This window comes from Lineus longissimus, chromosome 9 (genome assembly GCF_910592395.1).
Source record: "Lineus longissimus chromosome 9, tnLinLong1.2, whole genome shotgun sequence".
Lineage (NCBI taxonomy): Eukaryota > Metazoa > Nemertea > Pilidiophora > Heteronemertea > Lineidae > Lineus > Lineus longissimus.
Genome location: NC_088316.1, coordinates 14,190,742 through 14,203,554, shown reverse-complemented (window position 1 = coordinate 14,203,554; position 12,813 = coordinate 14,190,742). Strand labels below are relative to the sequence as shown.

The 12,813-nt window shown below is 39.2% G+C and overlaps 3 protein-coding genes across 22 annotated transcripts in view; 2 read left to right on the top strand and 1 right to left on the bottom strand.

The window, feature by feature from the left end:
- Positions 1–5,826, top strand: part of LOC135493837 (rho GTPase-activating protein 26-like) — a 37,302-nt gene extending 31,476 nt beyond the window's left edge. For all 20 annotated transcript variants that reach the window (XM_064781430.1, XM_064781446.1, XM_064781449.1 and 17 more), the window contains 2 exons: positions 578–660; positions 1,280–5,826. In XM_064781430.1, the coding sequence (XP_064637500.1) occupies positions 578–660; positions 1,280–1,371 (175 nt within the window). In that variant the 3' untranslated portion in view covers positions 1,372–5,826. The remainder of the gene's footprint in view (positions 1–577; positions 661–1,279) is intronic.
- On the bottom strand, positions 5,821–7,582 carry LOC135493839 (alpha-L-fucosidase-like). Its single transcript, XM_064781451.1, has one exon. The coding sequence runs from the start codon at positions 7,514–7,516 to the stop codon at positions 6,146–6,148; it is 1,371 nt and encodes a 456-aa protein (XP_064637521.1). The 5' UTR covers positions 7,517–7,582; the 3' UTR covers positions 5,821–6,145.
- A 119-nt stretch (positions 7,583–7,701) lies between these two features.
- LOC135493722 (endonuclease 8-like 3) lies at positions 7,702–12,294 on the top strand. Its single transcript, XM_064781254.1, has 8 exons — positions 7,702–7,902; positions 8,260–8,384; positions 8,641–8,781; positions 9,135–9,312; positions 9,751–9,861; positions 10,068–10,231; positions 10,424–11,357; positions 11,648–12,294. Exons 1-8 carry the CDS (start codon positions 7,804–7,806, stop codon positions 11,810–11,812), a joined length of 1,917 nt encoding a protein of 638 aa, XP_064637324.1. The 5' UTR covers positions 7,702–7,803; the 3' UTR covers positions 11,813–12,294.
- The last annotated feature ends 519 nt before the right edge of the window (positions 12,295–12,813 follow it).

Sequence of the window (12,813 nt, the reverse complement as noted above, 5' to 3'; positions counted from 1 at the left end):
GCTGAAAATTTCTGTGGAGTCATTGTTGAAACAGAATACTTGGTGTTGGAATGATAAAGTTCTACAATGATTTATCATACATGTTGTCAGTCGTTGTGCTATACATGTACATGAAGTCCACAAAATGTTGGAATTTTGGCAGTGCACTTTCATTTCCTAACCTTTTGACTTGTTAAACATCTGAAACGTGCACTGAATTTGAAGAAATTGGAACATTTTGTCGCCTGCATTCTTTTCATCTGATGACTTTTGCCGTTAAGGACGGAGGCCACTTCAAGATGTGTCAGAGGACCTCATCCTAGACTGTAGTGCCAAGCGTTTTTCGTCTCTTTAGTCATTTGGCTTACAATTTTCAAACCGCCAAATCTTTAAACCCATTTTGGCTCAGCGGAAGTATCTGTTCTGTAAACTTGATTTACAGTGTGCCTCTACACTCTTGAAGAATCCTGTCCTTATTATCCACCCTCTTCATGTCGTAAAATGTTGTAATAATTTCATTTACAAGATATTTCATTTCTCATCTCCCAGAATGCCTTGCTCTCTATTTTGCTTAACCCTAACGTGTTTCTGATTTCAGTCGCAAAGTTCGAACGCTGTATGCATGTGAGGCTGAGAACGATACTGAGTTATCTTTTGAACCCAATCAGATCATTTACAACGGTAAGTTTTGCTTGCTTGCTTGGATTTATCTATTGGTTTGCTTTACTCCATCACCTCACCCCTCCAAACCCTGAAATGTTCCTTCTGTTTGTTCAGAAAAGATTTTAGATGCTTGGTCACGGGGACAAGTACTACATTATATTGCTGGAAAAACAGAACAATTCCATTTCTGATGCTCTTGTCCACTGGGAATAAAGCAAACGAATTGCCTCTGCCAAGTCAGGGTTTCCGTTGAAGTAAACTCTCTCAATTTTCATGAGAAATAATCCCCTGATTCTTCTCATTAGATTTGCAGTGGTCTTCACTTGTGATTCCATATAGGTATAGTTCTAATCTCTCAAATTTCCAGTAGTTTCTCAAAATATTTATGAAAAACCGAAAGTGTGTCCACTCCTTTCCAACAGCTTCACAATGACCATATCCTTTGTCCAAAAAAAACTATACATAGCCTACTCAAATGTTGTACAGATGCACAAGTATGCTAGCAATGCACCATGGATGATTGACTCTCATTGTTGCTCCCTGTATCAATATGACACATACATCTCAGTTTTAGAGTGTGCTGTCAATCTACCTTTGTAACCTCCTTTCATAAGCTGACTTGTTTTTCATCTTGCAGTGAAACAAAGCCGTGAGGTCGGCTGGCTGGAGGGGACGTTAAATGGTAAAACTGGTTTAATACCAGCCAACTACGTGGAGTACTTAAACTGACAGGAGTAGGATAGGTCCAGGTGGTGCACTGTGGTGACGTCAAGGAAAAAAATCGATCAAAGCCAGATTGACTCTGTCTTCTTTATGATAACCGTTGACATTATGGTGTAGAAGCTTGAGACGTGATGTCATCACAATACCCCCTCTGGAGGTTCTGGAAGTGAGAGGTGCTATCGTCATTCTCAGGGACAATGCTCGTCTCACGATTTGTTGCATAACTGCTGCAAAGTGTCGTGTCCTGTGGTTGCACTACCCTCTCTGGGTGGAGAAATTTCCTCAGATTTTCGGGTGTGTTGTTTAAATGTACAGTCGGCGATGGATGTGAAATGCCTCATAAATGTACATGTATGTGCTATGTATTCTATAAACTGATCGAATCCTTTGTGAAAATGCTTCTGCGGGAGATTTATTTTGGCAATCATTGCAAAAATCTGGTCCTGTTAAGGTTATCAAGTGATGTCTAGTCATTAGCCCCAAAGTACTTGCCTAAAGCTGTAAAACTGAGCTTTGCAATTAATCGAAGCTGAAAATACTCTGTGCTTTATAAATGGGAGACTGTGATGTTAAAGATGTAACACAGAGCAGCAAGTTCAATGCTGAAAGTTGCTATTTTGTTAAACCTGAGTACCAATCTTGATCTTGCCATGAAAAATAGGCTGAAAGTTCTGAGATTGGTAAAAGAACGAAATTTTGATTGTCTCTCATTCTGCAGTATAGTGGAAACTATTGAATACTCCCTTTGCATTAAATGCACATCACCAGATATTGGTGCTTCAGGAATGTCCAGCATTGTTTCAAGTTAAAGAATTCTTATCATTTCGTTGACATTTGAACGATGAAACAAGGCGTAACTTGTGTCTGTCTACTTGGAGCTAGAAGCCATGTTGGACTGTTTGAAAAACAATTCATATTGTGTGCTGAATGTACCAAAGATTTTCTGTTTGCCAAACTCTGGTCACTGAGATATGTTGTTTTTTCTCGAGCGTTCAGGAAATATTGATGAAGGGGTTTTGTTGGCCTTCTGGTAAAACACATACAGATTGGGGTAGAGTCGTGTCTGTGATATCGATTGAGAGGAGAACTATTCCAAATCTACATAATTGTAATGAAATATATCATAATGTAATAAATATGTCCTCCAACTGACGTATTTCTCATCTTAACTTATGCAAGTATCAATTCGTGTCTTGTACCCCCCCTCCTCAAGGGTACGACACCTTATCACCCTATAACGACATCTTAAGGCTCAAGCATCACCCTTTTTTCACCAATGCTACTTTTTCTTTCGTCAAGACATCACCATCAACAATATATCAGTTATCACCGTCATATAAAGTAACCGAACTAATTTTACTGGGTAAGGCTGTATGTTCGACAAGACATCGACACATTAGCATCCTTATTCTTTCCAGCTTCGCCAAATTTTCACTAAAGGAAAAATAAATACTACTCAAGCATCGGCAAAGATTAGTGGTGATAGCTTAACTACCCTTGAGGAGGGGGGGTACAAGAAACGAATTGATACTTGCATTAGAGTAGGCCACCAATACCTGGTAATATACAAGCATCTTTGTACATATTTACTGGTGACCTATGCTCAGTTGAGGTGAGAAGTACTAAAATAGGTGAAAAACTACCAAATGTTATGTATCTTAATATTGCTTGGGGTATAGAATAAACAAACTTGGGCTTTAACAAGAGGGGGAAATGTCATCTTGTGTATTTCAAGGGTTCGACTTGGAAAATACTCTGTAGATTGTGCTGGCTTTCATGGCTTTGATATGTGTCTTGATTGTAATTAGTCAAATTTAGCTGAAAATTGTTGAGATTTTCATATGCGAATGAGAGGTCCGTTTTGGTTTGGCCTCCATGCTGATGCTCTGACTACAGACCTGTTAATTACGCCCAGTGGACATTTTTGGCAAGTAAGTCCATTTACATTATAATCTGGCAAGAAACCTCGGTAGGTGTTTGGTATGATTTTGTAACCAATATTTCATATATTTTAGAGATTCTATCCTGCTGATTTTGCAGTATTTATAACAACCGATTTATTTAAGCTTTTCATTCAAAATACTGGTAAATGGACAAGTCATGTATTGTACTCGGTGTAATGTGTGGTCAAGTTTTACTGCTACTCTCTCGTCTCAAAACCAGTGATGTAATGTAATAACTGGGCTGAAAATCTCTATGAAATGTAACACCATTCATGGTGACACAAAATTTTGTTTAAAAATTGTAGTATCTGTATAACCTGTGGGTCATAACTGAGGTGTCTCCCTGAGGTTTGGGATGAGTTGACAGCTCCACCTATGGGGACCTTGGAGAGACAATCAATAACAACTGAGGAATCAATAGAAAATGCTGCTTCATTACGACCAATGTGTCACACTGTTATGGAGTTGGATACATTATGCCTGGCTGTTGATGATTGGCTGTTGCTTTCCTGGTTATACAGGAAGGAGGAAATTGAAAACTGTAAATGTTGATGTCCATATTTAACTGCACAGAAAAAAGAAATTAAAGAGTCTAACTTGTAAGATATATAAAAAGAAGAAGATGTATAGATGGAGTATAATATTTTGGCATAATGGGGACTTCGCTGTTGTTTTTGAGTTAATGCTAGAATATATTGATGCTTGTTATTAGATAAGTTTATAAGATGTGCATTTTAGTTGCCGGTTAATGATTGGCTGTATATATTGCTCTCTATTTTATACCAAACTCACTATGTTTTGTATGGCAAGGTTGTTCGCTGGATTTTTAGTTGGTCGTTAGTAAATCTGTGGTGACGGCAGCATCATGAACTACTATTGAGTGTGATTTAGTTGGTACTTGGCAAAATTTGATGTTCACCACAAGGACATGCAGGTGTTCTGTTCTTGGATGATAGTGGTTCAATGTAGCTATCTGGGGATGGCTTGAGCCTCTTCATGTACTTCAGACAAAAAAGGAAAAGCAATTGATTATTCTTTACAGCTTGGGTGCCCATGGGTTAAATGTTCTTCGTTGTGCCCACATATTGACTACATGCACACGTAGGTTTTTGATGGCCCTTAGAAATTGAATAATTTTCAAGGATGTCTCCGCAGAATCGAAACCTCGTCATTCCTGTTACATGTATTTGTAAATGTGCATCTTTCTAAATCTTCTGACCCAGGTATAACCAGTCCTTTACGTCATTTCACTGTTTAGGTATTGTTGGCTCTCAAGAGCAGATCATATGTTTAGTTACCATAATTACAATGCTAATTCATGTGTCAAACCTCTTTCCATTGACATTGTCTTGCTTTTTAAGTGTTGAACTTAAGTAATTTCTGAGATTATTTTGATAAAGCCAAAAAATTGTACATAGAACTTTTCTATCTCTAGAAAATTATGCCTGTATAGAAGGCACTGTGTTAGTGTCTTGCTGGAAAAATTATAGAGGGAGCTTCAGCTTCTTTACTTTTGTACGCCGTAACCAATATCCCTGTAGTATGAGGATAAAACCATTATCACCATTTCCTCATTTCTCTGGCTTACGTTGTTGACTCGCGTCTTTAAACCCCAAAACAAACTCAAAGAGTGAGTAGTGAGAGATATTGTAAAGAGTTCCTGAAAAGAGTGTAGTATTTTTAAGTACTACACTCTTTTCGGGAACTCCGACAATGTGCACTTATCATTTTACCAGTTACATGTATTTGTGTACACATTCAGTGTATATCTGTGGCGTCATCTGTACAGGAATTCAGTTGATTTTATCAATAATGGCGCAGTGCTGTAACCCGAAAAATGTTTGCGGCAGGTTTTATTCGCAGTTACCTACCTTTTAACGGACAATCGTTACATTTTGCAGAACTACAGGAGCCATGGTGCGTACATGTAATGTACATGTATGAATGTATGAAGAGAAATTTTGTGATCAGATTGGACTGCAAAGACCACAAAACTAAATTGTCCGCAAAAACTTTCTGGGTTGCAGTATTTTGTGCTGGTAATGTCCTTTGAAATTATCTCATTCCTCAAGTGAATTGTATCAAACAAAGTTGTTATGCGCTATTCCATTGTGATGGACCCAGAGCTTAACTAAACCTTAGATCTCAGACCAAATAGAAATTAGATGTTAATTCAATGGGGGATGAAAGTTGTTTGAAGGCAGTTACATGCACGATGTACATTGTTCTGCAACTAGTTAGAATTTTGCTTGACTATTACATGTATTATCAGAACAACGAAGGTCAGCCATGTCTGGCTGTATGCGGTTTCACTCTTACTTGGAAGAGTATGGCTGTTAACTTTCCACAATGATGTGTCCCATTGTATTCAGTGCTAGTCAGTAAGGGTGAACCACTGATTTTTAGGGATGCAGAATGGGATACTTATTCTAATTGACAGAGATTGCATGTAAAGAGCTAATTTAAGTGCAACATATGATTAAAGAAAAATAAAACAAACTTGTACAGATAATTATTATATATTTCAGTCTTCTTTATTTACAAAATGGGGAGAAAATAAAAGATGACTAGATCTTGTGCTTCATGTTATGGTGAACTGAAAATCAGAATTAGAACTTGTACTGTTTCCTTTTCCCACTCCCCTCTGTCCCAGTCACAAGTTCGGCAGATGATATGTCATTGTCTCCTCAGTATATTTGGACTTTATTATTTGCAAGCAGAATCAACATTCTGACCCAGTCACTGACAATTTTTTTACCCAAACAAAATGTCGGCCAATTGATTTCGACAGGTAACGCAAGTATCACCATCATACTACTGTTGATGTGGACATGTAACTAGTTGACATTCACCATTCTGATGACCCAAGCATTTTTGCTTGGCAATTGACTTATTGTCAATTTTGGCCAAGTGATGACAATACCAGGGTTCTTTGGTGTCCAAGCTAATTCATTGTCAAGTCCAATCATGAATATTTTAGTCTGTGAGCTAGTTACTGGTGCCATTAAAGTTATAGTGTCTGTTGCTGGCCATTGCAAGAATATTGCATAAACTACAGTACTGTTAGTGTTTTTGTCAATTCTTGATGTATACCAAACATTTGGAGTTGCCAAGTCTGTTTGGTTTCTCCAAGGTTTACTTGAATAAATTGCCTCGCCATTGACTGCTAACCACTGTCCAGTTTCACGGAGTCTTTCCTCGAATAATGGCATGATTCTCCCATCGGCAGTGGGCCCAACATTCAACAGCAAATTTCCTCCCAAGCTGACAACTTGAACAAGAAGTCCCACAATATATTCTGTAGTGTATAAATCGGCAAGAACGGCATCTCGTCTGTAGCCAAACGATCCCCGATCAACAGAAAAACAGTTCTCCCATTTATATGGTGGAAGTGTCTTTGGCAAGTACCTGTCAGTACATGTGAAGAAACCACCATGCTGACACCTCGTAACCGCTCCCCATCGGTCATTCACAGCAACTTTATCTTTAACTGGACTATCGTTGTAAAGCCAAGCAAGGAACTCTGTACTGTTGAAATAGAACCAAGGACCGACATCACCATCTGACCACACTATATCTGGCTCGTACAAATTGACCAGTTCTTTAAGTTGGGGCATCATGATATTTTTCACATACTTTTGTTGCAACCACAAGTGTAACATGTCTGAGTTGAATAAGGGATTGAACCATTCGTAGAGAGAGAAGTACAGTCCGAAGTGAATGTCAGTGTTATTCCTCACAGCGTCTGCAAGATCTTTCACCAAGTCTCTTTTAGCACCGACATCGACACTGTTCCAGTTGAACGAATTTTTAGTGTTCCAGTTGCAGAAACCCTCATGATGTTTGGAAGTCAGTACAACGTATTTTGCGCCCGCTGCCTTGAAAATGTCTGCCCATTCGTTTGGATCGAACAACTCTGCTTTGAATTGTGGCGCAAAATCCTGATATTTAAAATTCGGTGCATAGTTTCTTTTCATGAAGTTGACAATTGACTGCTCCTGAGCTTCTAATCCTTCCCAAAACCATTCATTCTCGTAACTTGGAACAGAGTATACACCCCAATGCAGAAAAATTCCAAACTTGGCTTCATCATACCATTTTGGCAGTGGTCTAGAGTCCAAGGAGTCCCAGTCAGACGTGTACCGTCCACACACACTTGCACCAAGCAAAAGGAATGATAAAAACAGCAGTAAGGTCCCCATTTTCATTGGGTTCTAGCTGTCAGTACTTCGTTTTCTTTTTGTTTGTTTTGGTTCCACGTCTACCATTTTGGACAGTCATGTGATTTCTATTTTTCGCTTATATCAAAAACAATGGTAGCCTAATACCATTAGGCCCCGCGTGGTGGCGCTGAGACGGCCGCTGATTGTTGTTGTCCTAAGCGGCACAGGTTTTGAGGCGGTTTGCACAAAAGCGGTTTCAGATCATACCAGTTTTGACGCTCGTTTTCATGATCAAAACTGCCTTTTAGATTTCTCAACTTGTTGCCGAAAAGATGGTTGAAGGTCCAGGATGCAAATTGAAGGGGGAGAAGATGAAGGGCCGGCTCAAGGGGAAAGTTGTCAAGCGTGTCAGTGGAAACGTGGTGGAAAAGGTTTTTCTCATCTGCATATCAAGTCTCCTCTTGTTGTTGTCACATTAAACTTATTTCTTGCTTAAGTTGTCACTCAGGGTGCTCGAAATATTTGGCTACAACCTGAATCAACGTACTTAGTCTTTACATTACAATGACCGTGTACCATACCAGATGGAGATACCATGATAACCATCCATGTCTTGGCTTGGGTTGGCATGTATCCACGTAGGCCACTGGCATAAGACAATTAAGAAGTTGGCCCGGAAGTGGCGTAGACAATAAGAGACTGCTATAGTGTGGATTCGGGAATAATTGCATCCTCGCTCTGGGTCTAATAATATTTTTAATTATACAAACTTCTGGCCTGTTTTTCAGGAAAATAAAGTAAAGAAGAATCCTGATGTTATGAACAGATATTCTGAGTTCATTGGAAGAAAACTTGATGATGTGCAGACACTCGGGAAAGAACTCTTCATGTATTTTGGAGATAAGTGTTTTAGGTAATACATACTAAACATAAAGACATCAGAGTATTAAATGAAAGAGTATGATCATTCAATTAGACCTACTTGTAATTGTAAATGACAGGCTATCTTTTCTGATTTCATGTATTCCTGGAGAACACAGAATCTGATAATGATGTATCCAGACTTATAAAAGATTGGCACCGTATTTATGAATGCCATTGTGATAAAGTTGTCTGCATATGCAACATGGGTGTCAAAACAATGACGTCGCTTTTCTACTCTACTCTAGGGTGCATTTCTTGATGGACGGATCCTTCAGAGTCAACAACCAAGTGCTCGATAATGACCCATCAAACACGAATTCAGAAGCGATGCTTTTAGAAATTGGGGAGGATAAGGTGGCATTCTATAAGTGTTCTGTTGATATAAGGTGTGCTTCGAATCGGAAGTAGATTATTTCCTCTTTGCAGTACTTCAGGGTAACCCAAAGAATAAATGAAATTTGACTTCAAACCGAAATTGTCATAAAAAATTGGAAAATGCTGTGGGCCTATAATCATTAAAAAAACTCATAAAAAATGTGTTGAGAGAGAATTTGTCCTTGATTAAAATTGCTAGAGATACAGAATTTCACCCTTCATTAGCCTTGTTGAAAATGTGCCCCTTTTAGGCTATCATTGATGGAATGTTAAAATTTGAAAAAATATTCTTGAAGTGGGTACAGTGCCGTGTCAAAGGCCCGAGCATGGTCCATTTCGTCAGTTTGCTTTAAACTCATTTCAGACTCTCCGCTGACTGTCGTTCCAAGTTTGACCGGTTGCATAGCCTTGACATATGCTCTTCAACTTTCAACCACCAGAGGGCAGTGCAAACATTTATGGAGCAAGAAAACCGACTTGTTTGCGATGTCCTTTTAGATCAGGTGATTCTACCTGGTGTTGGTAACATCATCAAGAATGAGGTAAATTAACATACCGTGTCAACTCATTTAAGTGAGCTGTGTTTCCTTCCATTTATACATGTTAGATGTACATTGTTACTATGGGAAAATGTGGAAGCTGTTGTTACATAAAATAAATCAAAATTCTATCGACTGGTACACAATCAGACAATGGTGATTGGTAACACTGTCACTGCTGTTCACACGGTGTATTTTATGTCTGGCAAAAATGAAAGATTGATTTCTTGTAAACTCCTAGTTGCAGGCTGATCCCTTGCAAATTGGTTTGACCAAGAATATCGGAAGACTAGGCATTATTAGTATTATTAATAATGATAAGATTCAGTCTTAAATACTACCCTACTCCAGTGTTGCCATCTGTTGGATTTTCCTCAAATTAATATTTTGATCAACCAGAACATTTTAGACAACAATTATGTCTTTCCGTCTTTCTTTTAGGCTCTCTTTGACAGCGGAATACGTCCGAGTTCACGAGTGAAACAATTGAATGAAGCTTTGGTCTCACACCTCATCAGGATGACGAGGGATTTCTCTATGATATTTTACAAGGTGAGCTGGAGGATCCATCCAAATTGCTTGAAGGCCGGCCCTTCATGTGGTAGCTTTTCTAATGCAAAAATAGCTTCCTCTTATCCGTTCTTGCACTATAATACAAATTATCAAATACTGCTTGATGGCTGGCTTATCATTTTCCAAGTTCCTCAGCTTCCATTTGAAATTTTGTTTTTGTCTCTGAAAGGTACTTTACTTTGCAGTGCCGTAAAACAGGCGAGTCGTTGCGGAAGTATGAGAAAGTCTACAGCAGACAAACATGCCGTCAGTGTCGGGGGAAAATCACAATTACCAGAATGGGTGAGGACAGTGCCAGGATGACTCATTACTGTCCTCAATGCCAGACTAACAATCCTAAAGATGCAAGGTAAGCAGGTTCTTTCAGCTCAGCTTGGTGAGCTTATAACACAAGGGCACACATGCGTTTATAAAGAAATCATTTCGCAGTAATTAAGTACAGTCATCTGCTAACTCCTTTCGTCCTTCACAGATATTTTTTGCTTCAGAATTTGGGTGATAAAATTCTATTTACTCTTAAAATATCTATTTCCTTCTTCAGAACTTTGCCGACAAAGAACTCCCTACTAGGCTGGGTAACCTCAGGTCAGAATCAACCTATGTCAATGGAGTGGACATGTACTGCCTGCACTCTCATCAACCAGGGTAGTGCTACAGCCTGTTCAGCATGCGAAGGAAAGAAACCACACGTGGAACCAAAAGCAATACAAGTCCCTATTCTAAAGCCTGTGCCGTTGATTACCAATTCAAATAACAATACTTCTTCATCTAGAAGAACAACAAATCGCACAATAAAAACCAACAAACGAAAGGGTGACCCTATACCATCTTCACCTACGAAGAGATTGAGGTCAGATGTGGCCTTTTTTGGTTCGAAGTCTGCAGGATCTGGTGCCCTATCATCAAAACCTGTTTCTCTTGGCAATTCATTACCAACGATAAAAAGTGACAATGTTGTGAATGGAAATGAGTCTGCAGTTATAGACCTGTCAGATTCAGACAATGTGGGTACAAGTGGAGACCCACAAGCTCCACCAGGAAAGACAGGAGCTGATAAAAGAGCAGTATATGTAAACTGTAGCATAAACTCTGATGGAAGCAATATTTCAGGTTCAAATGAAAACATTTCAAGGAGCACCTCAGTTGATTCTGATGTGACCTCAAGAGAAAGCAACAGTGAACTATCGAAGATGAACAATACCAGAAGGAACGCAGTAAATCACACTGTAAATCTCACAACTAAGTCAAACAATGAGAGAAATTATACGTCGGTGAAATCAAGAAGTGGCAACAGCTCTGTGAATACTAACAGTCAACCCCAAGCTGACCCTGGGGCAAACAAGAGCAAAATTCCCCTCTGTCCTAAGCACAATATGAAATGTGCCTTGCGGGAGGTTCGAAAGGAAGGTGCCAACCTCGGAAGGATGTTCTTCTGCTGTCCTTTACCTAGGGGGAAGCAGTGCTTCATCTTCAGGGTACGTTTCATTGAGGAAAATCATCCATGAACATGGAGAAGTGGCATGTTGGTTAGAAATCCAGGACTAATGATTGATGGTGATGGCAAAGGTCTGGTTATCAGAAAACAAGGGACTTCTCACATGGTCCGACACCTTGATACCCTTGTAGGTAACTTCCCCCTCCTTGGTAAATAGGGGGCTGAAAGTTCAATGCATCCTCGACTAATCTGTCGAGGTATTTTCTCCATGGGAGTTGGACGTGGTTAACAATACCAATAATTTAGCTAAAATTCATTTCTATTTTTCAGTGGGCAGATGAAGAGTTCCCGATATGTGAAGGCCATGGCAAGAAATGCGTCTTGCGCACTGTTTTGAAGGAAGGGCAAAATAATAGAAGGAAATTCTTTGCATGTTCCGTGGGCAGAAAGAAGCAGTGTAAATTCTTTCAGTGGGCGGACGAGTACAATGATTGAAACATAATTAAACTTGAGGAAAAGTACTCTTTCAGGGAGGTGTCTTTGTAATGCCAACATGGACTGCAGATGTGTGATGTGCTTATACACATGACAAGTGTTGAGCTGGCAAATAAGGTGTAATATGCTTTTTATACATGCATGCCCTAAAAATATAGAGTTTTAAGTGCACTATGTATATTCTTTTAATATATTCTTGATGCGCCCATGTATAAATGTGTGCCTATTCAATATTTTGTTATGTGTTTTAATGTACAGGGGTCATGTCATTTCCCCAGACTTATTATGAAAGAGATCGGAAGGAGGGGCAGCTTTTTCAAAGCTTGGGAGGAATCTTTGCATGGCGAGAAAAGAACACTTCCAAATTGATGCTATGTGTTGCTTGAGAGTAATCCATCAATCCATCCATCCATCTGTATCGGGGAGAAATTAATCAAAAGTTATTTTGTAATAATCATGGAGCACCCTCTACGCTGGACCTATTCGGGCCCTAATTGTAATTACCTCCTCAAAGGAGACATTTTTATGTCTAAATAAATGTAGCTACACGAGTTTAGAAAATTTGTTCAGTATTCCTGTTTTCTCCCAATCATATATTTTGTGAAAAAAAACCTTTGAGGCCCTTTGAATCAACAACAATTGGCAAAAGTCTGAACTGAATTTCCTGATTTTGTATCTGGTTACACAAGTCTTCCTTGGTAACTTAAGCTAAATCTGCAAATTTTGTAGTGACTTCTGCCAACCCCAGTCTATTTCGAAGTCCTCTAATATGAGGACTATAAGGTAATTCAAAATACCCAGATTAAGAATAAGAAGTGTGTTCATTGTTTCTCCCCCATCCCCTCGAGTATGAAGCCCAGGCCACCAATGACAGCTGATTAGTGTGTATTGGTGTTCAATGTGTGTTGGCACATAACCACCGGAAGATGGTGCCACCTGGCGTCGTCTTGTGGAACCACAATACGGGCTGAAGTGAGCATCTGGACCATGCGACCATAGTA

Excerpts from the sequence above, each read along its gene's own strand:
- LOC135493839 (XM_064781451.1), bottom strand. The coding sequence starts at position 7,516 with ATGAAAATGGGGACCTTACTGCTGTTTTTATCATTCCTTTTGCTTGGT.
- LOC135493722 (XM_064781254.1), top strand. The coding sequence starts at position 7,804 with ATGGTTGAAGGTCCAGGATGCAAATTGAAGGGGGAGAAGATGAAGGGC. Across the intron at positions 8,782-9,134 it reads AAGTGTTCTGTTGATATAAG|ACTCTCCGCTGACTGTCGTT; the intron begins GTGTGCTTCGAA and ends AACTCATTTCAG. Across the intron at positions 9,862-10,067 it reads TCTCTATGATATTTTACAAG|TGCCGTAAAACAGGCGAGTC; the intron begins GTGAGCTGGAGG and ends TTTACTTTGCAG.